The 10000-nt window shown below is 34.6% G+C and overlaps 1 protein-coding gene across 27 annotated transcripts in view; it reads right to left on the bottom strand.

The window, feature by feature from the left end:
• Positions 1–692: 692 nt before the first annotated feature.
• Positions 693–10000, bottom strand: part of LOC124947990 (sodium channel protein para) — a 58134-nt gene continuing 48826 nt past the window's right edge. For all 27 annotated transcript variants that reach the window (XM_047490925.1, XM_047490934.1, XM_047490927.1 and 24 more), the window contains 7 exons: positions 7100–7222; positions 6549–6743; positions 6182–6427; positions 5803–6073; positions 3681–3985; positions 1922–3545; positions 693–1654 (listed from right to left, as the gene is read on the bottom strand). In XM_047490925.1, coding sequence (XP_047346881.1) covers positions 2760–3545; positions 3681–3985; positions 5803–6073; positions 6182–6427; positions 6549–6743; positions 7100–7222 — 1926 coding nt within the window. In that variant the 3' untranslated portion in view covers positions 693–1654; positions 1922–2759. The remainder of the gene's footprint in view (positions 1655–1921; positions 3546–3680; positions 3986–5802; positions 6074–6181; positions 6428–6548; positions 6744–7099; positions 7223–10000) is intronic.

Genomic DNA, 10000 nt, shown 5'->3' with positions numbered 1-10000 from the left:
CTATAGAGAAGAAACAAAAAAGCGAGAAAGAAATAAAGTACAAAAAATAAGAAATAGATAAGAATAATACAGGAAGATTTTCCTCAACCAAATCTGTCGTCCATGGGTACTCATGACATATAAACATTGTTGTACGTCATTTATACATACATACATACGTGACATACCAAGTTGAGAAAATCATTGATGCGAAAGAACATTAAAAGCTAGACTTTCGTGCATCCATGCATACACACACACACACACACACATGCATTCGTATGTACATATATACATACACACATACATACATACATACATACATATATACATACATACATACATACATACATACATACATACATACATACATACATACATACATACATACATACATACATACATACATACATAAATACATACATACATACTTCGAGAAGCGCGCTAACCATGTTTGTTTGTTTGTTTGTTTGTTTATTTGTTTGTTATGTTATGTTTTGTTTTGTTTTGTTCTGTCTTATTATTTTATGTTATGTTATGTTTTGTTTTGTTTCTTGTATTTTTGTCTCTTTTTTTCTTTTTCATTTATTATTCGTTTGTTTGTTAAGTTTCGTGTCGCAAGAGCGTGCGTGAAAGTATTTTTTCCTTTTCGTTTTCTCGCGAGAAGCGTGCGAATACCTTTTAGCCGAGGATGAACCGCGTTTTCTCTTATATTTTTTTTTTCATGTATTTATTTATTTATTTATTTATTTTTCTTTTGTTTTGTTTGAAACTCGCGCCAACTCTCTCCTCTCTCTCTCTCTTTCTCCCTTTTGTTTTCTCATATCTCTGCCTTTTCGTTGCGCGAACATGAATAGAATCGAACCTCCTTGAACACGGAGGGAGGACGGGGGTGGTAGAAACGCTATGTACCCGTGTGTCTGTATGTGATAGTATATGTATTCAGGAATCGTAATTTTATATGTATATATATAATTTCATTCATATCTTTCTTTTCTTCTTCTATTTTTCTTCTGTTTTTTTTCCTTTTTTTTGAATATATATAGTAACTAATCAATTATATGTATTTATATCTTCTCGAAAAGAATCCGAAAAGTAATGATTACATTAAGCGACATAATTTGTTTCATAGTTACCATATATGTTAATAAAATCAGTGACACATCGATAATGCTGATATTTGTTCTCGGACATATTACGATCCCTGTTACATGTATATTTCCATGTGATTAATATACCTAGAATGTGTGTCGTCACAATAAGCGACGCAAAGAGAAAGGCAGAGAAGAGGAGAAAAAAGGAAAGGACGAGCGTAGGCAACGAGGATGATGACGATGACGATGGGATGATGTAGAAGAGTGACGTACAGAATAAAATGGTTGCGAGTTTTGCGAGCGCGCAAAGCAGCCATGTAGATTACGATCGTAGAAAACGGAGAAGGCTGGATCGTTAGTTACACGCGACTCCACTTCTTTTTCTTGCAGCCATCTTATTTTTTTCATTCCTCTTTCTCTCCTTCTCTCTCTCTTTCTCTCTCTCTCTCTCTCTCACTCTCTCTCTCTCTCCTTTCTCTTTCTCTCCTTCTATTCGTCCTCTTCGTCCAATCACGTCGTCGTCGCCGCGCGCTTTTCTGGCAGCACGGTCTCATTCCACGTTCGAGCTGCTGGCCGACCTCCTGTAAAACGTTGTAAAAAATCCAAACGGCAGGTAGTAATCGCGGAAATCGAGCTAGTGGTGTGTATATATATATATATATATAAATATATATATATATAGATGAATATATATATATATATATATATATATAGATGAATATATATGTGTGTTTATATATATATATATATATATATATATATTTATATATATATATATATATATTTATATATATATATATATATATATATATATATATATATATATATATATATATATATATATATACGATATATATACGACGCGTGGGTCGTCCTCGACTCGAGGCACGTGGGCCGCGCGCCATCTTGCCATCGATCATCGTCCTCGGTCACATGACTAACGCACACACACACACACACACACGCATACACATACACACACACACACGCACACATATATATGTATATTTATATATATATATATTTAAATATATATATATACATACATATATATATATATATATATATAGAAGAAGGGGTTGGTAGCTCGAGCCGGGCCCCGTGCCACGATTTTTGTCGGGGGAAGCGGGCCCCGAAGTCCGACTCGTCTCGTCCTCTTCTTCTTTTCTTTGTTTTCTTCTTCGTTTTCTTATTCTTCTTCTTCCTCTTCGTCGCTTCGCTTTAAGGTCGATTGAAGGCAACTCGTTGGAGAAGGAATGGTTAATGTACAATCGCGTATTAGGAGTGTCTTTTTTGGATGGTAAGCGCGAGATCGATCATCGCAGGCTTTCGATAACGACAACGATAACGACAACGACGACGACGACGACGACGACGACGACGACGACGACGACAAAGAGGAGGACAGTGTTGTTCGTAACGTTGCTTCGACTTATTCCTTTTCTTTTTCTTCTTCTTCTTCTTCTTTTTTTAGTTTTTGCGATGACAATGGCAGGATTAATGACGATGGCAGGAATGACGACGACGTTAACGACGACGGCGACGGCGACGGCGACCGCGACGGCGACGGCGACGGCGACGGCGATGGCGATGGCGACGGCAATGGCGACAATTGCGTTGTTACTAGCGAGGAGCAGCTCGGTTGATAATTTCATAGGATTTCGGCGAGTTTCTCGACGACAATGATCAGACGTCGGCTGTTCTCGATGTGACGCTTGGCGATCGACTGTGAATGACGACGCGATGGCCATTCTTCGTGACGAACCCATCGCTCTCGACGAGGACAGCGGTCTGTCGTACACGCGGATCCGTATCTGGATCGTCGCTTTCCTCGCTCGGTCCACCGAGACGTTGCTGTTTGTGCTTTCTCCAGGCATTCTGGATAAGCCGCGCGCAATATTCCTCGCGTTGACGCCAAAGAGTAGACGAAACCGGCTCGTAACCGGTCTCACCTGGACGAGTTTGAACTTCGCCCAATTCGCCGGTTTCTTCGATCGGATTGCCCTTACGCGCGAAGAAGTCCTTCGTAAGGGCGTCGAGTATATCGACACAAAACATAAGGTCACCCTTACATATCGGTATATCCATTGACACGATCTTATACTTGTTCGGCTTGTGTATCTGCAATGGTGGCTCCAAAACGTCTAAGAAGTCTGAAAGCTGATCGTATCTAATGTACTGTGTACCCTTCGGATCGAATTGTTGCCAAATCTCATAATACATGTCGTAATCATCGTCCGTAAGACCCTCCTGTACGTCCTCCGTTGCTTGAGAGTAATTCTCCAAGATAACTGCGATGTACATGTTTATCACGATCAAGAAACTTATCACCAGGTACGACAGGAGATAGGCGATGCCGATCGTCGACGAACCACAATTGCCTGGATAACCGATCTCGTTGTTCGGCTCCTGACAATCCTCTTCATTTATTATGCCATCCAGAACGCCGTCCCAACCGGCGGACGTTGACATCTGTTTGTAAATATATGGTTTAAATTAATGACCAATTCCTTTTTTTTATCAGATCGATAAATAAATTTTTGCTTTCGTTTTTTCTGTTTCTTTTTTTTTTTTCTTTTCGTTTTGTCTACGATTACATTCACTTACCTGGAATAGCAGAATCATCGACTGCCCGAATGTCTTAAAATTATATACATCATCCAGACCGCTCTTGTCCTTAACGTGCATGAAGAAGGACATTCCAAAGATAGCGAAGATGAACATTACGAGGAACAGCAGTAGGCAAATGTTGAATAGAGCAGGCAAGGACATCGCGAGAGCGAATAATAAAGTACGGATGCCCTTTGCACCCTTCACAAGACGTAGCACACGACCGACCTTCGCCACTCTCACAACTCGAAGCAAGGTCGGAGATACGAAGTATTTCTCGATTATATCGCTGAGTACCAGACCTGTCGCGATATAAAGAATTAATATTAGAACATTTTTTTAGATTTGACAGGAAGCTATGGATATAGGAAAATGGAAATGACGGAGAGAGTGGTAGGAAAAAAAAAATAAAAGAAAAAACATTTGGAATATTAGAGGCAGTGCCTGAATTGATTGAAAAATTTCTAATGAAAATTTTTCGTGCACTCGTCGATCTATATATATATATATATATATATATATATATATATATATATATATATATATATATAAATAATATAAAAAAAATACAGAAAAATAAAAAAAAATGCCATGCACTCGTAAAAATCCTATGTAACTGTCGTGTATCAAAGATTTGATCTATTTGAAAGGTGTTAATCGGTTACTTGAGTACACATTGTGATTGATGTATTCGAAATTGTTTAGTTAAACTATAGGTGAGAATCGTTCGTATGTATCTACCCTGAAATGAACGAGCTATTTCTTTTTTTTATCTTTCACGTTATATATAAAAGCATGTAAGTGCATCTTGCTAATTCACATCTCTAGAAAAAAAGAAGAAACATGTCAGTGAAAAGAAAAAAAGATTCATGCTCTGTCCTATTACTCTAATTATCGAATGTCTACGATCATTGACATAAGAAACCGTGAAGATGCATTACTCAAGAGATAATATTAAAATCGTGCAATCAAATTTTTCAAAAATATTCGATCCTGAAGATCTACTTAACAGTAAGATCATTTCATCTTACTTCTTTCTGATATCTACTGTGCAATGAAGAGAAGATTTCTTTTTAGAATAGAAAAGGGTGTAAATGTTTATGAAATATTGTGACATTCCAAAATCGAGAAGAAAACACGATCTTATCTAGATCTAAATGAAATTCGTTTAGAAAAGATTATCTATGATCTATTTGATACAGACCCCATCTTACCGGTAACATCGATAAATATTGTTCGACGTGACGAATAAAAAAATATCAATACTTTGCGCACATATTACTGGTTCTACCTCGTGACGAATGATAATGGCCAGAGATAATAAATATTATAAATTTATTTATATTATTATATAAATATATAATATATAAATAAATTATATACATTATATATAAATATATAATATATAAATAAATTATATTATATTATATATTTATTTATATTAATATATAAATATATAATATATAAATAAATTATATCATATAAATATATATATTTGTTTTTTATATGAAATTTAGACTCAGACACGCGCACATTAAAATTTTTTTTGTTATCTATCTCTGTAATACCTTTCGTTATCACGAGACGAAGCAGTATAGTGCGCTAGTAGATTCATTTGTACACTTTTTCTTTGAGGATAGTGGTATGGAAGTTCACATAGAGGGGGAATAAGGATAACATCAAAGTAACGTCAATGTAAGGCGACGTAACTTAATGGTATCGATCAGTCGTTGCGACACAAATGAAACGTACGAATCTGTTGGTTTTTTCTTTTAATTTTTGTTGTCTTTTCTTTTGTGCTTTCATTGTTTCTAAGAAAATCTTACGTGCAAGATTTATAAAAGTGAAGTGATAAAGATGTGTAACAGTTGTTAAAATATGTTTTGCCGTTGCATGCCTTTAACGATGCTTATACTATAATAGCCACTACGTTAGAAGAGATACTAAAAATGAAAAAGCATTCGTGTCGTTATATATATGCTCGTTTCATAAATGAATTGTCATTTTGTGAGGAGGAAATAAAAAAAAAAAGAAAACCAACAGAATCCTTAGTTTTGTCGTAATCTTGACATCATTTCATCAGAGTCATACGACTGAGTTAATCATTATGTTACGTTACCTAATATTGATAATATAACAACAGTTAAATCAAAGAGGTTCCAGGGCTCCTTGAAATAATGGTAACGTAGGGCAAAAATCTTCATGAGACACTCGGTGGTGAATATCACAATGAATATCATATTGAGATAGTCCAGAACGCTGCTGAATGTGTCGCTCATTTGATAGTGGTCCAATGTCATCGTGAGCATGTTCAGTCCGATGAACAACATAATTATCATATCGAACATTTTGTCCGTCACTATTTCGAACACTATAGCTTGCGGTCTCCACTGAAATCAATTTATAAAAGTGATTTTTACCAAAAAAAAAAAAAAAAAAAAAAATAAAAAGAAAAAAAAAATTATATCGCATTTGAATTGGATATAATGATTATTTACGATTGGACGTGGAATCGCCTTGAGCGGCTTCTTGCTGCCCATCTTCTTCATTGCATTGTAATATTTCTTTTGATCCTCCGTCATGAACATTTCGAGTGAACCACCAGCTTTCTTTTTTTGCTCGTTGAAATTGTCGATGATCACACCAATGAATAGATTAAGGGTAAAAAACGATCCGAATATGATGAAAAATACGAAATAGAGATACATGTAGATGTTCGTCTCGCGTATCGGTTGCTTGTCGACCTGAACAGATAAATTTTGAAAACAAAAGAAAAACAAAAAAAAAAAAGAACCATAAAGGATCGCAGTTGATGATTACGTTGATAGTCCTATAGATCGTTAATATGACAAATATATTTCTTACCTCCCGCGAATCGATCGCGTCGTTCATGATCTGTATCCATCCTTTGAAGGTCGCCACTTGAAAGAGGCACAGGTAAGCTTTACCGACGTGATCGAAATTCATTGGCGAATTTTCCCACGTGTAATTTTCCGCTAGACAAGCGTTTCGATCAGGTATGATTTCGTAGCTAAGCGTAGACTTATTCGCATCGACACACTGCAATCAAATCGATCCAAATTTTATCTTCAACGAAATCATAAAAATTGTCTTAATTTTTTTTTTTTTTTCCATTTTTCTTTTATTTGCGATGAATATAATTTTTTATTCATATCCAAAAGATTTAAAGCTTGATAATATAAGTATAGTGTATTAAATTATATATGTATATTATTAGTATTATAAATTATTTAAATATAATTTAATATAATATAATTATATCATTTTTATAAGTTTCGCATTTAAGATAATTTTTTTTTTGTTTCTTTCAAAACATTTTCATGCAAAAAAAATTCGAATCACAGAGTGTATAACTTTAAAAAATTTATCTTTTATGAGATTTCAATTAATCTCACCTTGAAGTACTTGCCGGCGAACAGCTGCACGCCCATTATGGCGAAAATCAGCCAAAAAATAAGGCAGACCAGCAAGACGTTAAAGATGGATGGAATAGCTTGTACCAAAGCGTTGACGACTACCTGTTAGAATAAGGAAACTATTTAAAAAGCTTGCTTTTCAATTTACTCCGTAACTTCGATCTAGAAATATATAATGTATATGCGCTTCTATTGTATATGCGCTATTCTATGATGCGCCAACTATATATGCGTCTCTATATGCGTCTCTAAATTCGTATATGTATGTATATATGCGCCTATATGCGCCTACGCGATTTTGTGCGACAGATAGAAAGAGAAAGAGAGAAAGAGAGAGAGAGAGAGAGAGAGAGAGAGAGAGAGAGAGAGAGAGAGAGAGAAAGAGAGAGAGATAGTGAGAAAAAGAACGATTGATAAAAAGAAGCAGAGAAAGAAAGAGAGAGAGAAAGAGAAGTAGAAATAGAAAGAGAAGGCGCTCTCGATGTATCGAGTGTATTCGATCGGCCATATAAATTTTTTTTCATGAAAAAAAAAAAGGAAAAAAGAAAAGAGCCAACTAATATATTCTTGAAACAGTTTCATTATTAAAATTCTGAATTAATCTTTTTTTTTGTTTGTATGTTAAAAACATTCGATTACGATTAAAATAAAGAAGTAAAAAAAAAAAAGGTATAAAATCAGAAAAGATTCGATATCTTTGGGGTTCATTTCTTGAATATGACAACAAAAAAAAATTAAAAGTAAAAGAAAACAAAATGAAGAAAATTAAAATTTCGATTGGAAAAAAAATTCAATATATCTTCGAATCTTTGCAAGATTAATACTTACTATATAATACAGATATAAAAGGTCATCTTTCGTGATCATATTCGAGATATTTAAATGACTTCTTGATATGTCTTTGAATATTCAATAGAAAAATTTGAATAGAGTCAGACATTCACAATTATCAGGCCGATCGTCGTGATTTGATGTCGGACGCATTGGATACTTATACATATATATATGTGTATACGTATCCTTAGCGATTTACTACTACTACTATTACTACTATTACCATTAACACTATTATTGCTATTACTACTACTATTACTATTACTACTGGTACCACTATTACTACTACTACTACTATTACTATTAGTATAATTATTGCGTGTTTTGTATTCGTGTATATGTAATATTGGTAAAGTAGTAGTAGAAGAAGAAGAAGAAAAAGAAGAAGAAGAAAAAGAAAATAAAGAAGGAGAAGAAGAGCACTATGTAATATACGAGCTACGAAGGTAAAGCTTTATGAAGATATAAAAAACGAACACGAAAAAACGTGATAGAACGTGGAAGGTCAGCACGAGAGCAAGAAGCGTATATGCGTCATGCTGAAAGCGTTATGCCAGGCAAAATGTATAGAAAAATAGAAAAAAGAAAGAAAGCGAGAAAGAGAGAGAGAAAGAAAGAGAGAGAGAGAGATAGAGAGAGAGAGAGGGAGAAATGGAGAGAATGAAAGGAAGGGAGCATAGCGAGAAAGCATAATCACATTTATGGGATGAGTGGGATAAGAAATAAAGAAATAGAGAGAAGGAGAGAAAGAGAGAGAGGATATGCAAGTTTGTGAATATATACACGTTGTGTTAGAAAAATAAAGAGAGAGAGAGAGAGAGAGAGAGAGGAAAATGAAAAAAGAAAGGGGTGAAAGTGAAGGTCTGAAAGAAATCGAAATGATCGATTAGTTTTTGAAAAAAGATAGTAGAAAGAGAGAGAGAGAGAGAGAGAGAGAGAGAGAGAGAGAAAGAGAGAGAAAGTTGCAGAGCGAGCTACTATAAAAGGTAGATAAATGGTGTCAGGGCGTGGGCATGACAATAACTCTACGCCCAGTGCCTCAGCGACCTTGTGTTGCAGTTTAATGTAGAACGATGTATTATATATATATATATATGTATGTATGTATATATATACTTATATATGTATGTCACGTAACGATCTTGCGTTAAAGGAGAAAAAGATAGAGAAATGGAAAGAGAGTAAGATAAAGAGAAAGATAGACAGATAGATAGATAGATAGATAGATAGATAGATTGAGAGAGAGAGAGAGAGAGAGAGAGAGAGAGAGAGAAAGAGAGAGAGAGAGAGAGAGAGAGAGAAAGAGAGAGATTATAAATATTATAAAAAGGAATCGGCCATCTTATTTTTTTTATTAATCTAATTTTACTACAATCTTATATATGACCCTTGGGATTTGTTACTACGTGCTTTTATAATAAGCCCATTCTTGTTTAAGAAAGCTTTGATCATTTAATTCGAGCACGAATGAATTGACACTTGTTGAATAATCGGATCTTTAAAAATGAAAAAATTCGCGAGATTAAGAAAGATCAAGAAGATCAAGAAGAAGAAGAAGAAGAAGAAGAAGAAGAAGAAGAAGAAGAAAAAAAAATTCAAGTTCAAAACTTTTATATCTTTTGGGCTTTCGTTTCTTTTCTTTTTTTTTCTATCGTTAACATCTAAACAAAAAAGGAAAAAACAAAAAAGAGAAAAAAGAAACTTTCGACCGAGAAAATTCTCTTGCCGAGATCGTTGATGCTGTTGTAGCTGTTGTAAATTGTTTGTTTTGTTGTTTGTTAATGTTGCTGATGCTGCTGTTACTATTGCATGTGTAATTTTAATGATTGCATCTAATTAGAGGATATATCTACTATGACTTTATTTCTTTACGCGTATGCATGTACGCATAATATAATATATTTTCGCAAGCTGTGTGCATTCGCGACGATCGTATGCTCGGATATATGCATATTCACGTGCATGACATATTAAAAAGGGAGAGGGTGTGTTTTGAGAAAGGGAGTGAAGTGAGTGGAGTAAGGGGTACATTGAAGGATATTAAGG

Source organism: Vespa velutina, chromosome 3, assembly GCF_912470025.1.
Source record: "Vespa velutina chromosome 3, iVesVel2.1, whole genome shotgun sequence".
NCBI lineage: Eukaryota > Metazoa > Arthropoda > Insecta > Hymenoptera > Vespidae > Vespa > Vespa velutina.
This window is presented reverse-complemented; position numbering and strand designations above follow the sequence as displayed.